Source organism: Xenopus tropicalis, chromosome 9 (assembly GCF_000004195.4).
Source record: "Xenopus tropicalis strain Nigerian chromosome 9, UCB_Xtro_10.0, whole genome shotgun sequence".
Taxonomy (NCBI): domain Eukaryota; kingdom Metazoa; phylum Chordata; class Amphibia; order Anura; family Pipidae; genus Xenopus; species Xenopus tropicalis.
In genome coordinates this window covers 36217226-36243850 of record NC_030685.2, presented here as the reverse complement: position 1 = coordinate 36243850, position 26625 = coordinate 36217226, and the positions used below count along the sequence as shown (strand labels likewise).

The following is a 26625-nucleotide window of genomic DNA, read 5'->3' as shown; positions in this document are numbered from 1 at the left end:
TTCTAAGGGCTCTCCCTTCCACCTTTCCATAACACATAGAGAATGGAGCTGAGCTTGTCACACACCGGCTGAAAGCAGAAGGGGCGTTGCAGGTTTGTGATTGGGCATATTTATTCACTTGGGAGGCATTTAAATTAGAACCCGGAAGAGGGGAACAAACATGGCTGCTCCGGGGGTCGGTAATTCATGCTACCATAATTATGAAGCGAAAAATTTTTGCAGATTTAGTTTATAAGGGATTTAAAGCTGATACAAATTAAAACACAACAGCAGATGTAAAAAAATTTTTTAAGTGGCTGTCAGTATCACTTTAAGGGCAATGGCACACTGGGTCAAATCTCAGCTACTGCAGGCAACACATCTCCCGAAATACTTTCTCGGTATTTGCCACCAGCGATTCACTTTGTTGCTGTTGGGAAAGCAATCAAAGAGATCTGTTGCCTGTGGTAGCCCAGATTTATCCATGGGCAACAAATCTACTTTAGGGCCGTGACAGACGGGGAGATTAGTCATCCGCAACAAATCTCCCTTGTCGCGGGCTGCTAGAATGTAAATCGCCAGTGTGATGGCATACGCGGAGTTTCCTCTCAAGGCAACTTCCGCGATTTCGGAACATCGCTGTGCCGTGTATGCCATCCCACTGGCGATTTACATTCTAGCCGGTGGGATGGCATTTCGGGGAGATTTGTTGTCTGTCACGGCCCTTAAGGGTGAAGACACAAAGATCTACTAGTAGCAGCTACTTGTTGTGGCTACAAAAATAGGCAATGCTAATCATTCACTGATAAGTGTCTCTCCGTGTGTTTTAGAAGAGGCAATTCTCAGTATGGCAGGGTATTTTCTGAAGTTTAGTAGCTGTGATAAGTAGCTGCTACTAGTAGCTCAGTGTGTCTTCACCCTAAAGGTTTTACAAATATTAATACATTTCAGTGTAGTTTACACTTGTGTGCGCAAATGTAACTTGCAAATAAGCAATTCTCTGTGCCATTATACTTTACCATCTATTTATAGTATTATGAGTGGACAATAAGCAACATTTATGACATACACAAATGTAACTCATTTAGAAAAACCCCTACCAAAGTAACCAATACAAATGCAAACTTCTGAAAGAAATTCTACTATATCAAATATCTAAATACTTAATACTATGCATATATTGCAAATAAAACCTTACTGAATAAACTGCAGTCCTTTTTTAATTTCCTCCTGTCTGATGCTTCTGATGGTCAAAACATGGGACATGTTGTCCTCAGTTTCTTGACAGTTTTGATTCTGTTAACAAAAAAAGTATCAGTATTCTGTAACATTTTTATCTGCATAGATCCTAATCAATTAATACAGTACAGGGTTGTTCCTATAGATATGGGGGCCTAGAGGAAAGTTGTAAATATTATCTAATATAACTGTTCCACATAATGTATGACCAAAGGCTTCATAGTAATTGATGAGATCAAAGCAGAGACTGATTATTCAAATCCGTGCTGATCAGCCAGAACGGAAAACCACCCCATCAAATGTATGTGTTCTTTAGGGCAGTGACACACAGGGTGATTAGTTGCTGCACGACAAATCTTCATTGTCGCGGGTGACTAATCTCCCCGCAATCCCATCCCACCGCCACTCAAGGCAACTTTGGCAAATCATGGCGCAGCTTATGCCATCCCACCGCCGATTTACATTCTAGCCGGTGGGATGGCATTGCTGGGAGATAAGTCGCTCGTGACAACGAAGATTTGTCGCGCAGCAACTAATCTCCCCATCTGTCACTGCCCTTAAACAACCCAGAACTACATGGGCCCATATTTACCAAGATTTGGGCACACAGTCTATTTAATGCAATTGTTTTCAGAATAACAGATATTTAAGTCTACTAAGAATGTAACAATAGAACAATACCTAAATGAAGAATGTCATCAAGAAATAGAGTATATGGGTGGTTAAATAGTTCAGAAATTCAGATACCTTTATTTTTTGATGACATTCATCAACTTAAAATTTTAATCTATTTGTGATAATAGAAATTATTTTTTTTACTGTATTTTTTTTACACATATACATGATTTCTTGCAATCTGCAAATCTGGGTTGATCCCAAAATAAGTTCACAACCTTGCTAATTAATTGAATTTGACTAAATTGAAGTAAATCCTACTAGCAATGTTCTAAATTCTGGTGGAAAGCCTTTCCAGAGAGAGTCTGTTATAGCAGCAAAAGAACTTACTGCATATTGCTACCCTTGGGTAGGGATAGGGAATGAGAGGTTGGACATTCAGGTGACCACACACACAGGAGTAACTGGCTCCACATAAATTTGCTTATAGTGTTTGTGAGTGTAATAGTGAGCTTAAACGAATCGTTCAGTGTAAAAATGAAACTGATTAAAATAGACTGTGCAAAATAAAAAATATTTGTAATATAGTTAAGCAAAATTGTAATCAATAAAGACTGGATTTAGTGGGTGTCTAACATAATAACCAGAAAACTACTACCTGTTCAGCTCACAAAAATCTTAGTCAGTGACTTTAGGGGGGGCCATATGCGACATAACTGTTCGGTTAGTTTGTGAACAAGCAGGTCAGATTCAAAAGCAAACTAATGGAACAGTTAGATCCCATATGCTACCCCCACCTCAAGTCACTTATTAGTTACTGACTGCTAACAGCTTAGAGAGCTGTAAAGGAGGAAGTAGTGTTCTGGCCATTATGTTACACATCTGCCCACACCAATCTTTATAGATTACACTTTTGGCTAACTATATTGAAAACATTTATTTTGCGCAGTCTATTTTACCAAGTTTAATTTTTACACTAAACTATTCCTTTAACTTTGCCAGCTCCACTGAGGCAGGGAATGGTCAGATGCTGCTATATAAATAGGGATAGCAACTGGTTAAGGAATTATTTTCTTTATTGAAAGGGTAACATTAGTCTAACAGCTTTTTGAAAAGCATCCATTTACCATAAAGAAAAAAGGTGGCTGAATAAGGACCAAGTAAATAATTAGAATCTTGTACTGCCATGGACTGAAGGAACCTTTACAAAGGTCGTTAGAATCACACCAATGAATGAATGGGGCTGGAGAATAGGTTAAGGCTACAGATCATGTGCTTTATTTGTAAAACAAGTTGTGGCATGCTTCTTTTGCTGTAGGTAAGGCTAAAGCTTTCGGTTCCTTCCAGCAATTATTACACCACAAATACATGAGTCAGCTCCAATGCGCCCAGCCTTATTCTTAACATACTGTGAGTAAGACATGCTAAAACTTAATGCTTAAGGGAGAAGGAAAGGCGAAATCACTGGGAGTGGCAAATGTTAGATACCCCCAGTGAGTGTAATCACTTATCTGAAACTGGTGCAGTTTTCTCCAAACAGGAGCACAGGCCAGGGCCATATTCCTTCCATCTCCTTTTGAGGAGATCCAGAAACCCCAGCAGTTGAGCAAAAAGCAGACTTTTTTGTTAAAGTTTAGCTTTTCACTCCATTGCGCATGTGCGCAGAACAAAGAGGATCTGTTGGTCGCATATACCCCGGTCGGTGCAGTTTTCTCCTAAAAGGAGTACCGGCTGGAGGTTTTAGGTAAGTGATTACAGTCACTGGGGGTGTTTGACATTTTGGCACCCCCCCAGTGATTGTACCTTTCCTTCTGCTTTAATACAAACATTTGTTTGTGTGTGTTAACTGGCTCCTAAGAAAACTAACCTCACCAGGAGACTTACGTGAACAATGTATATGTCTAAAAACACTGTGGAATATGTGGGTGCAAAATGAGGTGTTAAGGTGGGGGGGGGGTCAGTGGCGCTCTTACTTGATGAGCCGGTAACCCTGCTGTCAATGAGCTGCAGACATTGAGAAGGAGGGCAGGAGGCAGGGTACCTGTATATTCTTTACCCTACACAGCTTTCTCTATTGCTCCTTTTGTCACAGAAGTTTTAGTGCCGGAAAAGCCGCGTAGGGATTGAATAGGCTGGGAGTCACACTCTAGCTTATACAGTCCCTGTGCATCTCTACCAGGACTGAAACTTGTGACAAAACGAGCAGTAGAGGAAAGAGCATGCACGTACCCTAGCTCCCGCCCTGTCTTCCAAAGTCTGTAGCTCAAAGACAGCGGGGGTGCCGGCTAATCCAAGTTAGTAAATACTGCCCAACAATACCGCTTATCACTCCCGATTTTCCTAACACTGCGCCCAGTCCCGGGTCCCTACGTACACCTACCGCAATTAACTGCAAGCTCCTTGCCTCCTGTCTTACAGAAAATCCCGACGCCACAAGTCTCATCTCGCGAGACTATGATGTCACGCAGTGACGCGTCACGTAGCCGTCCTGTGGGAGGGACGCGCAGAGACCGCGTAATTCCTCATAACAAAATAGACAGGGTAGCGGCTAGTATGCAGCGGTGTTATCGCATTGGCAGTCTTTTTTTGTTTTTTTTTTTTATCTGATTGCACCTCCTGCTTGTATTGGAAAAAAAAGACTTTTTTTTATTAGTTGGGCGCCATACTCTCCTCCACGTTAGCTTCTAATAGTTCCATTGTATCCACGTATGTTTTCTGCTGAAATCTCAGACTATTTTGGGGAAGTAAAGATTTTTTTTCTGACTGTCAACAGAACCTGCCACCATTAAAGCCTCTTGTCTTAATTTACCCAAACTAAAGCTGGCCATACACGCACCGATAATATCGTACAAAACTTCGTTTCGTACGATATTCGGTGCATGTATGGCATGTCGGCGAGTCGACCAATATCGCAGGAAGCTGCTGATATCGGACGACTTGCCGATCGGCCAGGTTAGAAAATTTTGATCGGGCGCCATAGAAGGCGCCTGACCAAAATCTGCCGTCGGCTGAATCGGCAGAAGGAGGTAGAAATCCTATTGTTTCTACCTCATCTGCTGTTTCAGCCCTGACTGTGTGTGGCGGATGTGACGATGTTTCGTGCGACCAATGGTCGCACGAAACATCGTTAGATCGCCACGTGTATGGCCAGCTTAAGGCCCAGTGAAATTAGGTCATCGTATAATTGACTTGAGGGGTATATTTATCATGTGGTGTAAAAAGTGGAGTGAAGCATTACCGGTGATGTTGCCTAGAGCAACCAATCAGCAATTAGATTTCAACAGTTAGAAAACCAAAACAAAGCATCTGATTGGCTGCTTTGAGCAACATCACCGGTAATGTTTCACTCCACTTTTTACACAGCATGATAAATATAAAAGTCATCTTTGTAGTTTTTTTTTTTATATGGTAAATGTCCTGTTATGTGCAATCGAGGCAGGGCAAGGGCTAATTTGGGGGAACACAATTGGTGAATTGACTGAACGGAATCACTTACTGTCTGTTTCCTGTGTTCCTTACTCTGATGTGTGCAGATTCCCAGTCAGTTCTGCAGGACAAGTTGGCTCTAAAAGGGCATAAGTAAAGACAGGTGGTGCCAGATGTTACCCCTGTTGCATTGAGGAGTTAGTCTACACTAGCTGTTGCTCATGGTTACCCATTAAAGGAGACATATCCTATAAAAATTATGAATGTGCCAGTGAATTATACTCCTCTAGATATAGAAGGATTGTGCTTAAAAATGTTTTGTTTCGAACTGATTTTTTGAGAAATTCCACCAAAACCTCACCCGCCCATCTGTTTGACTTCCCGCTGGCTGAATTCTCTGGATGTGCAGGGGAGCCAGTGGCCCTCAGTACACAGCACTGTAGGATAGGAACCAAGCAGTAGTTAGGCTGACCTGATAGGGAACTGAAGCCTGTCTGTGCTTGTGTGACTGCAGGGCTGTGATTGGCTCTCCCCCTCCTACTGTGCTTCTGTGAGACCGTTAGGACACCCCCACCCCTCATTTCAAACATGGACAGAGAAGTGATCTATAAGGAGCTCTAATTAAGGGGCCATTTTTACAGATAGGATTAATTTTTAGCACAAAGTGAAACCACCACAGTATATTATTCATAATTGCCTACAAAATTAGGGTTTTCCCCATTTACCTAATATGTCTCCTTTAAAAGACTTTACAGTTGTGGTCCGGTGTTATATGTAGGACAATAGTGATGTGCGGGGTCAGGAATATGTCAACCCACTCCGGACCCTAACCCACAGAATGTTGCCATTGTAAGACCTGCGCCCATCCTGTACCCATGTTTTTCAGTTCTTTATGGTACTTTTTAGGTTCCAAGAGAATGAGACTTCAGGAGCAGAGAAAGTCTCATGGCACACTGTGCATTTTCTCTCCCAGTGTAAAAATACTGCTTGTATTTGCATTTTTTGTCCAAAATTTGCTCAATATGTTTAGTGATAGGCAGATCTTCTTTCTAGTAATTTCTAGTAGTTCTCTAAAAAAAAAAAAAAAATGTCAGGTTTGATCTGATGAGTACCATTGAGCAAGGCCGAACTAGGGGTAGGCAGAAGAGGCGCCTGCCTAAGGCACAACTGTGAGGGGGTGTTAGGCAGGTACCTCTGTTGCCACCCCTTATCTGGGATCTCCCGGGCATTCACTCCCTGCACTGTATCTGCATGCCGTGCTCAGGGCCGGATTTGTCTTTGGTGCGCCCCGAGGCCGCCCCTGTGGGAGTCCCCCATGCGCGAACGCGCACCCCAGTGCGCATGCGCAAGCGCGCCCCCGGTGCGCATGCGCAAAGCGCCCCCAGTGCGCATGCGCAAAGCGCCAGCGCATGCGCGAACGCTCTTTTTAACTCCCATACGGAGCAGTGGGGAGAGGTCCCGACTGCTCCGTATGGGAGCAAAATTAAAAAATGTTCTTGCGGCGGGGCGGCATGCCGCCCCTAAACTTCTGCCGCCCTAGGCCCGGGCCTTTGTGGCCTCTCCACAAATCCGGGCCTGGCCGTGCTCCCCCGTCCAGGGCATCCCCTGGGGGGAAGCAGTGAGGGTAAGGTCGGCCGGCTGGGTTGCCTACTTCACCCAGTTTTAAGTGAAACTTGTAGGGTCAAGGTGAATGCGCTTGTGATATGGAATCTCTGTATCTGGGACATTTGCAGAAACCTAGTGTCTGTGTAAAACCATGTGATGGGAGACATTAGCTAGCTACTATTAATGAATATACAGGCATTTTTGTGTTATTAAATATAAATATTTGAAAGAAATTGTAGTATGTAAATAAATATCATTCAAATCAAGAAAGTGTTGCCAGCTCAAAGTGTACATTACAGTTTAATTTATTTACAATATCATTTTATTTCAAAAAGTAAACAGTAGTAGATCCACTTGTTCTTTTCCATTGTGCTGGAGGAGACTAGGCATCTGCTAGTTCTATAGGTACACTATTAGTCTATTAACTCGCTGCATCCACCTTTTGGTTATAAAAAGTGGCTTTATAAGAAAAACACTAAGCTTGCTCAGCCTCAGACCATGCTTAGGCAAATGGTACACATGGCCTTTTGGCAGGGTCGGACTGGGCCGCCGGGACACCGGGAAAAATCCCGGTGGGCCCCGGCTCTAGTGGGCCCCGGCGGCCCAGACCCGACCCTTGTAGCGCTCCCCCTCCCGACTACTCCTCCCCTGACGCGTCAAATTTACGCGATTGGAGGAGGACGTCGGGAGGGGGGCCCTGCGAGGGGGGTTGGGGGGCCCCTGCGGGGGGGGGTTAGGGGACGCGTCTGGCTGGGGGCACCTGCAGGGCCCCTGAGACAGGAGTCCCGGCGGGCCCTTCACCCCCCAGTCCAACCCTGCCTTTTGGCAACAGGTGGAAAACAGCAATTCTAGCAGACAGGGACATTATGCCCAAGGCCAGTTGGACTATAGTTACACTGCTGACCCTATCTGTCCGTTAAACTGGGGACTCCCCCAAAAAAGGGAGGGGGGTTGACTTATCTACAGGGCCACTGTCAGACATTATGGGGCCCATACTATTAGTTTGCTGGGCCTTTCCACCTAGGGGACCACCACAATTAGCCTGCTGCCATTTGGGCCTCCTGGGTGGTGGGCATTGCCAACGTTGAATAAAGAGTCTCAGTAGAAGAGATAGATGCAGAAAAAGGTGATGTACCGTGTTAGCCAGTCAAAAATGTTTACAGGGTAACCCTTTTGAAATAAATAACAAAAGTGGTATAAAGGTGATACATTTATTGGCTAACCAAGATAACCATAGCAAGCTTTCAGAACATTTTAGTTCCTTTTTCAAGCTGATTACAATGAAGCCGTGGTGCTCTCTGATATATATTCAATACAAATAATCTGGAGAGTACACATATTCTTCAGTGCAACAGTGTAATTTATTGAGATATCACTGCATCATTGTGCAGTGATATCTCAATAAATTACACTGTTGCACTGAAGAATATGTGTACTCTCCAGGTTATTTGTATTGAATTTGAAAGGCGCACAGCCAGCACGGGGCCTGTTACCTGTTGATGAGTACTTTCTTTGAATACTGGAACCTACGGCAGGACTCTGAATTTTCAATTGCGACTCTCTGATATATATACAACATTCAGCTCATAGATCAAATACCCAGAAAAAAAGGAATATCTGTGTGCAAGGTGTTAACCAAGTCATATAAACGGGGGAGGGGGGGCTGCAAGGGACAAACAGATAAGGTACAGGATAATGTGGATCAAAGTGACTTGATATAAATTAGGGTAAATTACTGAAGTGTGAAGTAAATGGAATTCCATGTGATTAACTGGCCCAGTGTCTCTACAGATGTTTGTATTTTTGGCTAAGGGCTCTGGTACACGGGGAGATTAGTCGCCCGCGGCAAAACTCCCTGCTCGCGGGCGACTAATCTCCCCGAGTTGCCTTCCCTCTGCCATCCCACCGGCGAACATGTAAGTCGCCGGCGGGATGGCAGACGCGGCGGCGCGATTTCGCGCAAATCGCCGAAAAAGACTCGCGAGGCTTTTTCGGCGATTTCCCGAAATCGCCTCGCCGCGTCTGCCATCCCGCCGGCGACTTACATGTTCGCCGGTGGGATGGCAGAGGGAAGGCAACTCGGGGAGATTAGTCGCCCGCGAGCAGGGAGTTTTGCCGCGGGCGACTAATCTCCCCGTGTACCAGAGCCCTAAGAACTGCCTGCACCCAGCCAGAAATACAAAGGGTTACCCTGTAAACAGTAGAAGAGATACTGACATGTTGCTCTAAAAATCTTTGGGTTTCAAAATTTAGCCTCGAGGCAAGACTTTTGAGGGTCTCCGCTGCTTTGCTTAATTCAGCTTTAGCATGAATTAGGCATGAAAACGCGAGAGAATGCAAAGTCTTGCGTTTTTATGTGGATGTCGGCTACATGTGCCTGCACCTGAACGTATTTCATTTATTCGGGTGCAGGCACAGGTAAGAGGCGTATGGTGGTCTTTTTTCACTTGCCGAAAATATACGCCACGCCTGACATCAGCCTTAGGGTTTAGTGCACATTTCCAAATGGCACTAAAATCGTGCTGCTCTGGGCCTAATCATTTGTGGCCTACATGTAAAGCTGCTGGTAGGTAAGGGAACGAAGATTCGCCATGATTCCTTTTAAATTTATGATTGCTGCCTCCCCCAGTTGAGTAATGTGCGAACATTGCTTGCTTTCTGCTCTATGAATGTAGGGGACAGATCCTGATAGTAGAGAGGCTGGGCTGTGTACCTTTAAAGGACATCTTTAAACCTAAAAAAACCTAAAAAATTAATTGATGTATACTTATTCATGGTGATTTTCTAAACACTTTTAAAATTTACATTATTACTATTGCCCAGACTGCAATTCTCATTGGGGCGGTTTGCTAATTCAACTTAGGGTTGCTAACTTTTCCTATATTTTAATGTTATATCCCTGTTACTATCATCATAATCCTATGATCATAAGCCTATGATTAAGTGCCCATGCGCACGAAATGCATCATGCACAATGTTTTTAAGGAAATGAATAAAGACTGAAGTTTTAGATACTATGGCTGTCCGGCGTGCTAACTAAAAGGCTGTATTTCATTTGAACTATCATCATAATCATCAAGCTTTTTTTCCCCTCAGGCCAAGCCAGCAGATTATCTGCATTGTGGAAGCTTTATGTGTGTAAAAGAGCAATGGCCTGTAAAGCAGCTAATAGCATTAAATAATGCAGGCCAGACTGAAAAAGTGCCATTCTGACCTGAACTGTCAAAATCTCTGGATCACACATGTTAAGATGACTTTTGTGATAGCTGTTAGGTTAGTGTTGTGTTCTAGTATTACATTTTCTATTTTACCCTGTTGGTCGCTGCTGTTAGTTCCTGTCTGTGTACATTTACATTCATTTACATTCTGCCTTAATTGGATCATATTCACTTTGGCTTGTTTTTTGCAGCTATTTTTCTGGATCATGCCTGGTTTCTGACTTGTTTCTTGGACTTGGACTGTTATTTGGGGCTCATATAATGTGTTCATAAATTTTCCTTGAACACTTAACTAGATTTACATCTATTTTGTCTGATCCTCTGTCCTCTACTTGTTTTTATTTGTGTTTTTTTAACTTGCAAAAGTCAATCCTCAAACTTACAATTTCTTTCATTATTGTAACAGACCTGTGACAGATAATATGGAGACTTTATACTTTATTGCTCAGGTGATTCATTCTCAAGTTAAACAACAACAGCTCTAAGGGCTAAACTCCAAAAGGGAATTTTGATCAGATTTTTTGCGTCTGATCTTATAATAGAAACAGCATGCAACAGCAGGAGATTTTGTAGGATCCTACAAAATCTGATCTCCACAGCTGTAACGTAAAGTTGGATCAGACTTCCAGACAGTCAGTCACTGTATTTCAGTGAGTAAAAAAGTCTGTCATCAGATTCTATCATGGTAATCTGGCTGTGTAGTTTACACATCAGAATTTTGTATCAGTTCTGTTATATTTTAACCCATGCAAATACATCCAACTTGTAGGATGCCTTCTGTCAACCCAACACTATCCTAAAAAATATCCTGTACCGTTTAGCCTTTAGTTAGAGAGAGTCTCAGCTATGCAAGCTGGTGCACAGAATATCCTTGATTATTCAGAATCACTCTATAGATTCTCCATTAGAGGGCACTAAATTCTTAACATCTACAGGAAATGTTGACTGAGCCAATGGGGTTTGTCAATTAACCGGTCTGGTCTTGTGATCTGTGTGTGTGTGTGTGTCTCAGTACTTCCTGGTTATTATGCAGTTTCAGTACAGGCTGGAGTTTGTAGCTGCTGGAGTGCAGTCTATGGGGACAGAGACTGCTCTGGGTTTCTCCTACTTGTTTTGTGCAACGGACGACAGATTCATTCACAGGTGATTGTGCTTTCTGTTTGTGCTATACATTGGCTTTGCTTTCTCTGCTCCCTTCCTCAGGGTAGATGTTAAAAACACAAAAGATCAGTGTGCAGGAACACCTGGCTCATTTAGAGAGCTACTTTCCTTAACTATGTTGAAATAATGGCTGCAGATTCCAGCTCTCCATGTTATATTATTCCTGTATTTCCTGCTCTTTAACATCACTTAGAAAATGTAATTGAAAAAAAAAATATCAGCTGAGAGCTATGGGTTCAGTGCCCAAGGTCTCATTGCATGGAGCAGGTTGCCACAGTTTCTGCAAAAATTCCCACGTTTTAAAGGTCACCTATCATTAAAAAATCCCCCCCCCCCCCCCCCCCCGCCAATAAGATAGGGAAAAAGAATAGTTTGTTTCTTTGTTTCTAAAAAAAAAAAAAATTGGGGCACACCCATGCACATTACAAGCAAGTGCCCCAGCTCACTCATTGTATGTGATTTAAGACTGAGTAAAGCATTCACAGATTTTTGGGCTAAACTCCACAGGAGATGTTGTATGATGGTGTCAGGTCGACAAAACTCTTCCTGCAAATATAGTCAAAATATAATGGGACTGATACAACAATCTGATGTGTAAATTACATGAAATATTTGCGATCTGACACGACATGCCAGGTCATTATGACATTATTGAACACAGGCTTCTAGTATAAAGCTGGATATAGAACTGTGGTGTTATAACATCCTGGCTACCAGGCACTGGGAATATAACTAGCATTAGTACATGCTCTCTGGACAGGATACACAAATACAACCCTAAACACATCCTGTATAGCACAGAGTTACTAATCCCCCTTCTCTTTGACAAAAGGCAGTGGTAAATCCAGTTCTCTGTCTATATTTTTAACACCCATTGTCTTCTAAATCATTATGAGGCTGATGGCACACAAGGCTGTGTAGAAACACAGGTGGAGAAAAAGCTGATCCAAACAGATCTACACCTGCATTCCACAGGTGAAAAAAAAAAACCCCCAGCATGATGTGCCATTACTACCTGAAGTTAACCTTGTATTTTTGAATATAGTCTAGATACATACAAACAAATGCACAGCTCCTAGTTTAAAGGAGAAAAGGAGAAGGAAAGTTAAAAAATTCAGGGGGGGGGGGCGGTTCCCCTGTCTGCACCAGCTCGGGGTACCCTGCACATGAGCGATCCTCTTCCTCCTGTCTTCTTTCTTCACAATCCCAGGGCCCGAGCATGCTCAGTACAGTGAAAAGCCATCTTTTTTTGTTAACGTTCTGCTAACAGGTGCACTGACCCGGGGTATCCGGTAAGTGATTACAATCACTGCACCCCCCCCCCCCCCCCCCCAGTCATTATACCTTTCCTTCTCCTTTTAAAATAAAAAGGATACAGGTACCAGACAGCAAGCATATATAGAAGAGATGTTGTTACCACATGTAATACTATCCTTGTAAATATCTGCAACATATATGTTCAAAGCGAATACAGGTATGGAATCCTTTATCAAGAAACCTGTTATCCAGAGAGCTCCGCACTGATTTCCTTTTTCTCTGTAATAATAAAACAGTCCCTTGTAATTGATCCTAACTTAGATATAAATAATCCTTATTGGATGCAAAACAATCCTATTTGGTTTAATTAATGTTTTATTAATTTTTTAGTAGACTTAAGGTATGGAGATCCAAATTACGGAAAGACCCCTTATCTGGAATACTCTTGGTCCTGAGCATTCTGTATATACCTATACCTGTATTGTCTTGAATTTATTATTGTGTAGGTTTGTTACTGCATATATGCATATGAATACTCATTGTTAATAAATATAATTATCTAATTCTGTTCTTGAATTCTCCTAATCAGGAATTATATTGCCTTGTAAGTCATCAGAATGTTTTGGTATATCTCTGGTGTGTAAAACTGTTTGTAAACAACCTATTCATTTTCTGAATAGTTACTGAGCTGGGATATTTTTCTACTGCTCATACGTGGATCATCCTAATGTTACTTGAAAACTTACTTTGGCTCGTGACTATCATGTGACTTAATTGGTTCATGTTGCAAGTGCCTAAGCAGTGAAGACAACTCCCAACTTTGCTACTGGCAGCAACCTGCCCTGAACCAGGCCCTTCTACAGGACTGTCACACAACCTTATTAATATGTGGGCAGCAAAGGGATCTGTTGCCAGTGGATGTCATTAAACACTTCCTAAATAATATCTTGTTTTCTCATGTACTGAACTGCAGATTAATATTTCATTTTTTTTTTTTTTTAACTGATTTTTCTTGCTCATGGTATGGTGCTAGTACAGGTATGGGATCCATTATCCAGAAACCCGTTATCCAGAAAGCTCTGAATTACAGAAAGCCCGTCTACCATAGACTCCATTTTAATCAAATAATTTAGAATTTTAAAACTGATTTCCTTTTTCTCTGTAGCAATAAAACAGCACCTTGTAATTGATCCCAACTAAGATATAATTAATCCTTATTGGATGCAAAACAGTCCTATTGGGTTTAATCAATGTTTTATTGATTTTTAGTAGATTTTAGGTATGGAGATCCAAATTACGGAAAGACCTCTTATCCGGAATACCCTTGGTCCTGAGCATTCTGGATAATGGGTCCTATACCTGTACTTTCTACTATATACTTATGAATAACCAATTTTCCAATTAATGAGCTATTTACTTTATATACAACTAGGGGGCTGAATTAGCGGTTCGCCCGGCAAAGAGTGTAACATTAGTATTGGGGTTTCTGAAGCAAACATAGAGGTTTTGCAAGTGTTGAGTTTCTACATTGTATTTAAATTCACATAAATCAGCTTTTTTGTGTTACTAGCCCTTTCATTATTTGTAATTATTGTTCTTTATTTTTTTGCAGGTAATTTGGACTAGTTCTAAAAGATCCTGACCATTTTCGACTGGTATAGTATATACCTAAATTTAAGTTAATGTTGTCCTTTCGTTTGAAGTTTGTTGTTTCAAAAAACATGTCACTGTATTATGTGTGTAACGCTGAATCCAAATCTTGATAATTAAAAGTCAACCACTTACAAATGTGTATTTTTCCCACACTGCCAATTGATTTGACAGAAACTCATCCTCCTGTATATTCAAAATTTGATCCTCTCCTTTTAGGCTAATGCCTCGTGAAGCGGAAAATCGCTTGCTGAAAATTCCTCCTTACGCCTCCAACATGTGCCTGCACCTGAATGAATGGAATACGCTCGGGTGCAGGCACATGTAGCCAAAATACGCATAAAAACGTGAGACATTCAAACTCTCGCGTTTTTATGTGTATTTCCACTACATGTGTCTGCACCCGAGCGTATCTCATTTGATTCTCTCCTTTTAGGCTAATGCCAGACAAGGCGTAGGGCAGATATTTTCGGCAAGCGGAAAATCGCTTGCTGAAAATTCCTCCTTACGCCTCCTGCATGTGCCTGCACCCGAATGAATGGAATACGCTCGGGTGCAGGCACATGTAGCCAAAATACGCATAAAAACGTGAGACTTTGAAACTCTCGCGTTTTTATGTGCATTTCCACTACATGTGTCTGCACCCGAGTGTATCTCATTCATTCGGGTGCAGGCACATGTAGGAGGCGTAGGGTGGAATTTTCGGCAAGCATTTTTCCGCTTGCCGAAAATATCCGCCCTATGCCTTGTCTGACATCAGCCTAAAATCAGTAAACAGGAGGCTCATTTACTATAGCTGACCAAGGGGAGTCATGATAACATGACCGAAACTGAAAACCTCATAAAGACTTCTACCAACTGTATCATATATCTCAGCAGTTTTCATCCAAGCCAAACTCTGAAACATTACTGCTGGGGGAATTACCTAATCTGGCCATTCTGATTAAACATGCATGTGCTTTTTAAGCAGATTTTTAGTCCAAAACTCTGGCGAGCAATCAGTTTACTTGTTTAAGCTGTTAGTCATCATACTTAAATGTCAAGAGAGGCATCTTAACAATAGAACATTTGAAGTTTTCTTCACAGGTATACTTAAGCAGGAAGAAAGTGAACAAAAAATCCCCCTGCTGTCCGCATTCAATTGAATTGGCAATGACCAACAGTGTCAGTACTGGCATTTTTGAGCCTTAAGACGTGGAATAGAACACCAGGCATTTCCAATTCAAGTGAATGAAAGGTGAAAAGGACTCCTATTGGCTGGCGTAAATATGCCCGAGGGATATCCTTGACTGGCAGCCTCATGCTGCTAACTGTTCCATTTCTTCAGTGGGACTTGCTTTTCAGGAACTGGTGGACGTGGTCCCTTTCACAAATTGTGACAACACACAAATGCCTGCAATAGCACTTGTCTGTACTGGGTTTTTCTGCACCCGGTGAGTTGCACACCATAATCTTGCCCTGAAGTAAGAAAAGGGCCTCAGAAGACAAAAGGGCAGATAACAAATGCCTACAATTTAAAGGACATAGAATAAATGCCTGTTGAAAGCAATACAGCTGCCATATGCCTTCACAGAAAGAGAATAAAACATGGTTTTTAAGCCTTTAGTTTGGTGTTACAGCTTTAGAAAGGGAAGTTCCTTCTGCACAGTTCTGAGATTAGCTGGTAATTGTGAATTTAGCGGTTTAGACATGTGAGCTTATCTAACTTTATTAATACAGAAGTAACGTGAAAATGAACTTGAGTAAATAACTGCAGTATTTAGGACATAAATGTAGCTGACAATAGGCAAATGATAACACTCTTTTTTCCTTCTTCTTTCAAGTTATTCACGAACAGAATGCATTTCACATCCCTTTGTATCCTGATGACCCTGCTGGCCCTTTGCTGGTGTTTGGACAATGGCTTAGTAAGAACACCACCAATGGGCTGGATGACATGGCAGAGGTACAGATGTAACATAGACTGCAAGAGCGATCCAGATAATTGCATAGGGTAAGCGCTTCTAAAAATGTCTGTGACCAATACACATTTCTGAGTACTTGAAAATGCTGCAGAAAAAGCCTTACTTTTCTGTGAGAGAGGCTTATCTTTATCTGTTTTGAATGTGCCCTTCTACCAGTATTCATGAAACAAGGTAGAGTTGAGTTTTACCACCTATTTTTGTGATTTGTTTCCTATTCCTCTATGACTTGAAGCATAAAACTTATTTTTGGCTACCAGGGCTAGTGTCTCCTACTAGAAAGCATATTAATTGTAAAGCTTGAAGTATAATTTTCTTTTAATTTTTATGTTGTCCCTCTCCTTCTTGTATTATTCTTATCTTCTAAATAGTGATGAGCGATATATATTTCGCCAGGCATGGATTTGCAGCAAAATTCTGCATTTCATCATTGGTGGATTGTTTTGCGAAACAGATGCAAAAAATTACCACGGAAAAATTTGCAGAGTGACAGAAAATTGACATGCATCATTTTTGGTGTTTCACAAATTTTTCTGCTCATCACTACTTCTAACTGAAAATAACGGTATATTTGTAGGTTCATTGGAACCCTAGTAACTAGTTAAAATATTTAAAGTCACAAAATGGAAACCTGCAGAACAAGATGTATAAAAAGTTTCCATTTCCTCTTTAATTGAACTGTGCTTGAACTCTGCATTCTATATATTTAAAAAATGCATATCCCTGTATCTGAGATTAGGCAATGGGCTTGTTGATATTCATACAGTATGTTATTCTCTTTAAATAGCTTTTATTTATTGGCACCCCCCCCCCCCAATTAATTTGGCTATGCTTTTTCTGTAAAGATGCAAACATTAAAAAATGATAAATGAGTTACATAGTCATATCATAATCGTTGATTAATAAGAGAAAGTTTACACACATTTCCACAATCACACCACAGACTGTAATGAAAATGATGAGGATCTGCAGGGTTTTCCAGGTGTATTTTGCCAAACTTTTAAACTTTATTAATACAGAAGTAATATGAAGATTGGCTTTGCCTCCACTGAGGAATTGTCAGTAAGATGTTTATATATGGATTATATGTTTTTTTTCATCTGAAAATGTAAACAAGTGGGCTGACAAAGAGAGTAGACTGTAGGTGCTTCCTCTGGTCAGAGACCTCCATCCTTGTGTCCCCTAATATGAGTTAATCTCAAGCTGCAGGCATACCTTCATTTCTCTCAATAGTGCCCTTAAGTCTCCCCATATTTCTCCTGTTCAGATGATCAGAAGCCTACTGAGCTGTGTAAAGAAAGTTCCCATAATGCCTCGCTCCTGCACTGAGACCCAGACCAGTGTACATTCTGAGTTTGTAAGACTATGAGGAAGCTTCCTGCTGATTGGCTCAGCTCCACATTGCTAAGGGGGGGGGGAGTTCTTAGCATTCTTGAAGAAGGGGGGAGAGAGGAGAGAGCTGCGTGTTTCTGGCACATGTAAAATGTAAAACTAAAAAATGTAAAAACCTATACTGTATATACAGTATGTACAGATATATAGCATTAACATAGAAAATATAATGTTATATATTTTTGAATATGAAATATTTGCAGTAATGTATTTACTTTTAGTGAGAATTTAATCAAAAGCATGGCTGACAAGATGGCTGACAGTGGCTGGCGAGATCTTGGGTATGTTTATGTTTGCATTGATGACTGCTGGTCAAGGAAACAAAGGGATTCTAATGGAAGACTTGAGCCTGACCCAGAAAGGTTTCCAAGTGGCATGAAAGCCCTAGCTGATTATGTAAGTATGGCACACTCTGGTGTATTTTTTGGTCTGGGAGCGAATGTATGGTAAAAGAGAATCAAGAATGAACATAATTGAACAAAGAATGAACAAAGATTACTAATATAAAAAAGTGGAAGCAGCTTCAGCAACATGAAATGGTACTGATGTGGCAGCTGTCTTTATATTTGTGTTTTATCTTAATTGACCTTTAAAAGTTAAACTGCTATAATGTTCTCTAGATTCTTTAGGGCTCTGGCACACGAGGAGATTTGTCGCCGGCAATTTTTAAAAGAGCGATTTGGCGACAAGACGCCAATGCTAAATCAATGGAAATCGCCAGCGTCAAAACATACAAGGCTACTTCAATTCGCCTGCTGTTTCAAATCGCACACAGACCCTTTTCTGAGCGACTTGAGTAAACATGAGGGGGGGTTAACTGTTGAGTGTACCATGGGTAGCAGATCGCCTGGAGCTCAACTCGCATGAAATCTCTTCGTGGGTATTGTCGCCAAAGCGCCAGGGGGAAAAAACGCAGGCAACAAATCTCATGTGCCAGAGCCCTTAGTATAATGTAATGTAACTACATTTTCATTTTAGGACAACTGGAGACATCTCAATTGAGACAAACAATAATCATCTGTAAAAAGCCTATTATATTCTGTGTTCAATAACTTTATTTAGAAGTACACCATTATTACATTTACCTTTTTTATTATTTTAGGTTCATGCTAAAGGGTTGAAACTGGGAATATACAGTGACATGGGTAACTACACATGTGGTGGGTACCCTGGAACAACCCTGGACACCATCAAGATTGATGCTGACACTTTTGCGTCCTGGGAAGTTGACATGTTAAAATTTGATGGATGCTATTCAAATTCCACAGAAAAGGCTTTAGGTCTGCTTTTGGGTTTTTTAATTTCACAAACATAAATTTCTGGTTAAAAGTGAACTAAACAGCTAATGCAGTATAATGGAATTCCCCCTTTGCTTGCTGTAGTTAGCCGTGCTTCTTGAGGAAACACCAGAAAAGGGAAGCTGTGTGAGTTATTAAAGGTGCTAGTGACTAAATGCATTGGCAGCAGGTTGTTATGCACAAGCATCTGCATCGTCTATATATGTGTGTCTGTATATATAAATGCCACTGTAAGTCCCAATGTGCTGTTTTACATTCTACCATGAACAGCATGTTCACCTGCAACTTGTAGCACAGCAACTAGTTATAACCTGAACAAAGTAAACTGGCCTGATATTTCTAATAGAGACAGCTCAGACGAGCACCCTTATAAAGCATAGCAGAATGATGGTTACAAAATGAAGCAACTATTTTGTATTTCTAATGTGAAATGTAGGCTTACATCAATTAATTCTAGTCGGCAATGTTGTATTTTGGTCAGTTCGCTTCAGATGTATGTATGTATGTATGGATAACTTTATTTATATTCGTAAAGTATATACTTATATATTATATATACGTATATACTTTATTCGTATAGATTCGTGTCAGTTCTTTGTTTTTTGATTCAGGATATCCTAAAATGAGTGAAGCTTTAAATGCTACTGGGAGGCCAATCCTGTATTCCTGTAGCTGGCCTGCCTATGAGGGTGGACTCCCTCCAAAGGTGGGATTTTAATTCATTTTTTTTCTCCAAGGAGATGGCTGTGACAATCTAATTAATGCTCCCTGGCCTTATGTCTTGTGTGTTTGCATTTTTACAGGTAAACTACACACAGCTGGGCAGCATCTGTAACATGTGGAGAAACTACGGAGACATTCAGGATTCCTGGGACAGTGTTCTGGATATTATTGAGTGGTATGCTAAAAATCAGGATGTGTTACAGCCAGCTGCAGGCCCTGGAAGATGGAATGATCCAGATATGGTGAGTTAATTCCCAACTGGTTCCACTTGATGGCTTAGATAGTCATTCTTCCACTAAAGTGTCACTGTGCAGACACCTAAATAGCATAAAAAGGAAAGCTGAATGAAAACAGTACTTTTAGCTACAGCCCTTTAATGGGCAAAATTAAATTGTTGCCGTTACAGCACTGCTTTTGACTCCGCTTTCATCATTTTTTTTCTTTTTATAGTGAGTTGTTTTGGTTTATATAAGCTAACCTAATGTAAACAGCATATCATTTTGTGAAGTTAGTTTGTGCCTTTCTTCTACACCACTGCACAAAATAGAGAACTTTCTCAATAGATGAGTGTAATAGAAACAATTATTTTTTTTTTTTTATCATTATTTATTTTATTAGTATTTATTATTATACATTTTTATATAGGAACACATACTAACTTCTGTTGTAGCATTATAATTTCATTTAAAGCAGCTGGTTTAGATATAGTATATTTTTAGGCCCTGTCAATACTCATGTTTTTCAATGCAGTGATCTGAGTAGATGGTGAGCCTATCCTTTACTCTGAAACATCTGACACATTGTAGTGTGTTATAAATATATGGTATGCCCCATGGTCATGATCAAGACATGATAGAGGAGAATAAGTCCAAGTGTCTAGGGTCTAGGGTTTCTTCTCAACAACTGAGGGCTCTCTATAAAGCAATACATTTCCCAAGTTGTTTGAGATTTCTGTGTTGTCCATTGGTAATAACAGCATATGTTTTAAGTAACTTTAATTTTATAATAGTGTTGTGTTTAATTTTCCCTCTTACAGCTGATAACTGGAGACTTCGGCCTAAGCTATGAACAATCCAAATCACAACTGGCTATTTGGGCAATTCTGGCAGCACCTTTTATCATGTCTAATGACCTCAGAACAATATCGCAAGATGCCAAAGATCTATTACAAAATCGCTTGCTCATTTACATTAACCAAGACTCTATGGGAAAGCAGGGAAATCTTATCTTACGGGTATGTATAACTAGCAAATTTTGTTTAACATATTTCAACAGAACTGTGTCCTTCTGTCTTTAGAAAATTACATCAGTTATTATTAAATCTGTACATTATGCTACTGAATTAAATCTGTCTTTTCTGGTTGTTAACGATGGAAAGGGGCTCAGAGGGAATGTTTACCTTTGGACAAATGTTCAAACAACCAGTGCCATTACAAATATTTTTCTAATTAATCTTCATTTTTAAAAGATATGGGTTTTCAAGATATCTACTGTAGCTACTTATTGCTGATCCTGCACCTTCTCCAGTTACCCCAGATTTGGTATGAGGATGAACAAATAAATTGAGAAGTGAAACATTACTGCTCACACCATATGCCCCTTGTACCAGCCAGTCATATAGATGGCATGCAAATGAACCCTTATGGAAGTGGAATGCACTGTACCACTTTTTTTGCCACTTGGTAGTGGAGGCTTAGAAAACCCAGCAGTGCAAATGAATGATCGGCAAAGAGCACATGTAGGAGTAGATATTTTGAAAATGCTTAACTTTTTGAAACCAAGATATTTAATTTCTAAAAAATGTATCAAGTTCTACCCTTCTAAATGACCCCCAGTGCACATCTATACACACACATGCAAACCTATCTATACAGAGAAGGAAAGGTTAAACTAAGAAAGAAACCACTGCATTCCCTTTCTTCTATTCTGTACACGTGAACTTCAGTGTTTAGACATCCTTCTGTCAGCTCATACCTTCAAGGCATGGCATGAGCCTGCACAGCTTGCTCCTCTCTCCCTCTCCCCCTCACTTTTCCCTTCTTCCCCTTACCTCAGCAGCGAGAGACTAGCCAGCAGGAGAGATGCAGGCAGGAAGTGATGTCAGTTAAACATAGAGGGCTTCTAGGGCTGTTTACTCGGGTATGCACTATTGCACTATTCTATTGCACTATTGTGCCTGTCTATTGGAAGTAAAAAGCATCTGTAGCATTTCTTTAAATAGCTATAGATCTTAAGATCACAATAGCCTGTTGTTATGATTGTTCAATAAGTCATCCAAGCCACTCTTAAAGATATTAATAGAATCTGCTATCATGTCATCACCCGGCGGGGCGTTCCACAACCTCACTGTGAAGAACCACCTATAATGCTATAAAAATTTAAGTTACTACGTTCCCACTGGTTTAATGCTCAAGCAATCACTATGTGCCTTTGTGCAGACACAATAGTATTATTGTTGTGTGTTTACTCAATTAAAAATTACTGCTTTTTTACTCTGCTTTTACAATTTTTGATTTTTATAAAGTCTAAAAGAGTGCACACGGGTGAGTTGTTTTTTTCTGTGTGAAAAAGATCCCATGCTATCTGTCTATAATGTTTTCTAATGTACTTGTAAAGAGTAATCCTCCTCTCAAACACTTTTTCACAAGAGAAAACAACTCCAATATTGACAATCTACCTTAATAGTCTAAATCTCCCATTCATTTTTACCAGTGTAGTTGCACTTTTCTGCACACTCTCTCTTAGTCAAATCACTTTGAAAAGTAGATCTAAGTCGATCACATCCACTACCATCCCAGAGTCTAGGTTCATGCTCACTTCCTCATAAAAGGCAATTCAATTAGTCTAGCCCCTTTAAACCTGAAAAATACATTTTACATAATGAAAATTATGATAATTCTGACATATTTATTCATTACAAATTTACTGCCTTTACAGTTATTTCAAAAGTTATTGTAAGCTTACATGTAAAGGTAGTTGCTGTTGAAAGCAGTATATCTTGTTATTCACTGCACTTCTAGTTCTAAAAATTGAAACAGAAGTAGTAGAAGCAAGCTGATTTAAAAGATCTGTTAAGAATCATACAAGATATGGTGGGAAATGGAGCCTTAGCTGGAGGATAGCTTACTTTTACGTTGGTTCAGAACCAGCATTGTAGAAAGGATTAGAAAAATACTGCCTTCAGTTGCTATTACTTTTACAAATAACCTAAAACCTTTAAATATTCTTAATTTAAATTGAAAAATCACTTACAGCAACATGTTCTTTCATCAGGCAAAAATGTTATTCTGGAATTTATATCCCCTTTTAATGAATTTCATAACCTCTTTTAGTTCCTACTGCTATGTCTGATGTCTTTGTATAGGTCTTGTTGTTTAAAATCTGCTTGACAAAAGCAATTTGCTGTCAGGAACAATACTAAGCAGCATATACGCCATTTATTAAATGTACCTTTGTCTAAAGCTTCTTGCACTTCTGCATAGTCGCGCACTGTTCCAATGGTTCCATCCCTCCTCCTCCATTAGCAAATCGCATACAATTTACCTGTTGCCACAAGGGAATCTTAGAGCTACTGCCACTAGTGGCCCTGCAGCAAACTTGCGGATAAAAAATTGGGCACAGGCATTATTTTGATGCTAAGTGCCGGATATGAAGACATCAAAACTCAAAAGATTTCAGGACAATTGTGCCTTAATCTAAGTGAATGAGCAACTACAGTATGCACATTTTAGTGCATCAGCCGCAATAGTTTCAGATACATCTCCACCACATAACTGTAATGTTTGTTAATGGGAAAATGTTGTATTGTGGGTTAAAAGCATGGTGACTTGTACACGCTTCAATTGCACTTGTCATTAATATGTTGATGACGTATAACACACATACAAATAAATACCTTGTTGAACTGTTCTGGATAGAAGCAAGCCCACCGCATCCTTACTATAGTAGTGTAATTTTCAAAGTATCTGAAGGGATATCTGTTAAGCTTGTGTTCATATAACTGCTCCAATTGTGTGACACTACAAATCTAGTCACCATTTATGTATGGAATGAATCCAGAAAGGTAGCATTTGTTTTTCCAGTTTGCCTTTAAATTAAACTGCTGATACCCAAAAGATTCCCAGTGATTTTTTTAAACCTAGCATAATTTTCCTGACAGTGAGCATTGTGTTAATTTAATTGACACATGTATAAAAGCAGCTCAATGTGTCTGTTACTACTGCTATGAAGCATTAATCATCATTCTGCTTCATGGTTTGTTACAGCTCAGCGACTGCAGTATCAAATATTTACTGGCATTATGTTAGAGTTAATTAATTGTAAATCTAATTGGATCTGCCCCCTAATCTTGTAAACTCTCAGCCTAGTGTGAAGATAATTGTTGGTGAACTTTGTATAAAATACTTGCGAAAAAAGACTTTGGCTCCTAGTTGTAGCTCTGTGCTGCAACCAAATACAATTGTAGAAATCCAAAAAAATAGGAAAAAAGCTTCAGCAGGTTTGCTGCAAAACATTTATTGTGGGTAGTGGTAACACAACATGTTGTGTTACCACTACCCACAATAAATGTTTTGCAGCAAACCTGCTGAAGCTTTTTCTCCTATTTTTGGAAGCCTAGTGTGAAGATATGGATAAACATTAAAATATACAGTGGTGTGAAAAACTATATGCCCCCTTCCTGATTTCTTACTCTTTTGCATGTTTGTCACACTTAAATGTTTCTGCTCATCAAAAACCGTTAACTATTAGTCAAAGATAACATAATTGAACACAAAATGCAGTTTTTAAATGAAGGTTTACGTTATTAAGGGAGAAAAAAAACTCCAAATCTACATGGCCCTGTGTGAAAAAGTGATTGCCCCCCTTGTTAAAAAATAACTTAACTGTGGTTTATCAATTTCAATTTTCAATTTCAATATCAATTTCTGTAGTCACCCCCAGGCCTGATTACTGCCACACCTGTTTCAATCAAGAAATCACTTAAATAGGAGCTACCTGACACAGAGAAGTAGACCAAAAGCACCTCAAAAGCTAGACATCATGCCAAGATCCAAAGAAATTCAGGAACAAATGAGAACAAAAGTAATTGAGATCTATCAGTCTGGTAAAGGTTATAAAGCCATTTCTAAAGCTTTGGGACTCCAGCGAACCACAGTGAGAGCCATTATCCACAAATGGCAAAAACATGGAACAGTGGTGAACCTTCCCAGAAGTGGCCGACCGACCAAAATTACCCCAAGAGCGAAGAGACAACTCATCCAAGAGGCCACAAAAGACCCCAGGACAACATCTAAAGAACTGCAGGCCTCACTTGCCTCAATTAAGGTCAGTGTTCACGACTCAACCATAAGAAAGAGACTGGGCAAAAACGGCCTGCATGGCAGATTTCCAAGGCGCAAACCACTTTTAAGCAAAAAGAACATTAAGGCTCGTCTCAATTTTGCTAAAAAACATCTCAATGATTGCCAAGACTTTTGGGAAAATACCTTGTGGACCGACGAGACAAAAGTTGAACTTTTTGGAAGGTGCATGTCCCGTTACATCTGGCGTAAAAGTAACACAGCATTTCAGAAAAAGAACATCATACCAACAGTAAAATATGGTGGTGGTAGTGTGATGGTCTGGGGTGGTTTTGCTGCTTCAGGACCTGGAAGGCTTGCTGTGATAGATGGAACCATGAATTCTACTGTCTACCAAAAAATCCTGAAGGAGAATGTCCGGCCATCTGTTCGTCAACTCAAGCTGAAGCGATCTTGGGTGCTGCAGCAGGACAATGACCCAAAACACACCAGCAAATCCACCTCTGAATGGCTGAAGAAAAACAAAATGAAGACTTTGGAGTGGCCTAGTCAAAGTCCTGACCTGAATCCTATTGAGATGTTGTGGCATGACCTTAAAAAGGTGGTTCATGCTAGAAAACCCTCAAATAAAGCTGAATTACAACAATTCTGCAAAGATGAGTGGGCCAAAATTCCTCCAGAGCGCTGTAAAAGACTCGTTGCAAGTTATCGCAAACGCTTGATTGCAGTTATTGCTGCTAAGGGTGGCCCAACCAGTTATTAGGTTCAGGGGGCAATTACTTTTTATTACACACAGGGCCATGTAGGTTTGGATTTTTTTTCTCTAAATAATAAAAACCCTCATTTAAAAACTGCATTTTGTGTTTACTTGTGTTATCTTTGACTAATAGTTAAATGTGTTTGATGATCAGAAACATTTTGTGTGACAAACATGCAAAAGAATAAGAAATCAGGAAGGGGGCAAATAGTTTTTCACACCACTGTATATATAATATAATATATATAATTTCCTCTCCTTCTGTTACCCACCAACACATTGGAGTGGGGTTTTATTTTTGCAGTATTTTACAGTTTTTATAGCCTGTACATAACATGCGCTGTTCTCTGATTTGAATACAGTTTGGCAGTCTAGAGGTATGGAAGCGAGAGCTGATGAATGGACAGTATGCAGTTGCCGTGCTTAATAAAGGAACAGACGGATTACCCAAACCATACTCTACCAGCCTTGGCTTGCTCAATGTCACTCAATGCACTGATGGCTATAAATTGTACAATGTATTTGAAAAAGAGTACTTGGGGATTTTTAAATCTAGCACAGGAATCGATATGAGAGTAAACCCCACAGGTGTTATTTTTCTGTTCATGCGTCCTGTGTCTACATCATATATCCCATAATTTCACTGAAGTTCAAACCATGTTAGAAAAAGGATGGTGCAACTATCACAGGATAAATTTAAATTGCATTATGTGGTATAAGATCCTATACTGGGCGTTATCTTTGTATGTACAGACCTGCATATGCACAGTATATTTGTATGTATTTTTCATGCCACTGCTTTTATAAAATCAAACCATAAATGCTTATGTTGTATGTGAAAGAGTAAAATCATGTTGGTAAATGGGTGAACTATATACTTTTAAATCACTGATTTCTCATACTTAAGTTAGTATATTACTGACGCTATGACTAACACTGGTTTATTAAAGCTCTCAGCAAAATGTAATCCTGAATTAGCGGAACTAGGGATTTCCTGAATTGATCATTTTTGGATTTGGACAAATATAAAAATTTTCTCAAAAA

General features: G+C 40.1%; 2 protein-coding genes across 6 annotated transcripts in view; one reads left to right on the top strand and one right to left on the bottom strand.

Moving 5' to 3' along the window:
• zc3h7a (zinc finger CCCH-type containing 7A) overlaps positions 1-4353 on the bottom strand; it is a 34570-nt gene extending 30217 nt beyond the window's left edge. For 2 of the 3 annotated variants that reach the window (XM_012970510.3, XM_012970511.3), the window contains exons 1-2: positions 4214-4347; positions 1178-1275 (exon numbers count right to left, since the gene is read on the bottom strand). In XM_012970510.3, coding sequence (XP_012825964.1) covers positions 1178-1275; positions 4214-4276 — 161 coding nt within the window. In that variant the 5' untranslated portion in view covers positions 4277-4347. 3 annotated transcript variants of the gene reach the window in all.
• naga (N-acetylgalactosaminidase, alpha-) lies at positions 3347-26625 on the top strand. 3 transcript variants are annotated; one of them, XM_031892724.1, is made up of 9 exons: positions 3347-3577; positions 14113-14155; positions 15974-16143; positions 17725-17899; positions 18606-18783; positions 19413-19507; positions 19605-19766; positions 20561-20758; positions 25944-26625. In XM_031892724.1, exons 3-9 carry the CDS (start codon positions 15989-15991, stop codon positions 26217-26219), a joined length of 1239 nt encoding a protein of 412 aa, XP_031748584.1. In that variant the 5' UTR covers positions 3347-3577; positions 14113-14155; positions 15974-15988; the 3' UTR covers positions 26220-26625.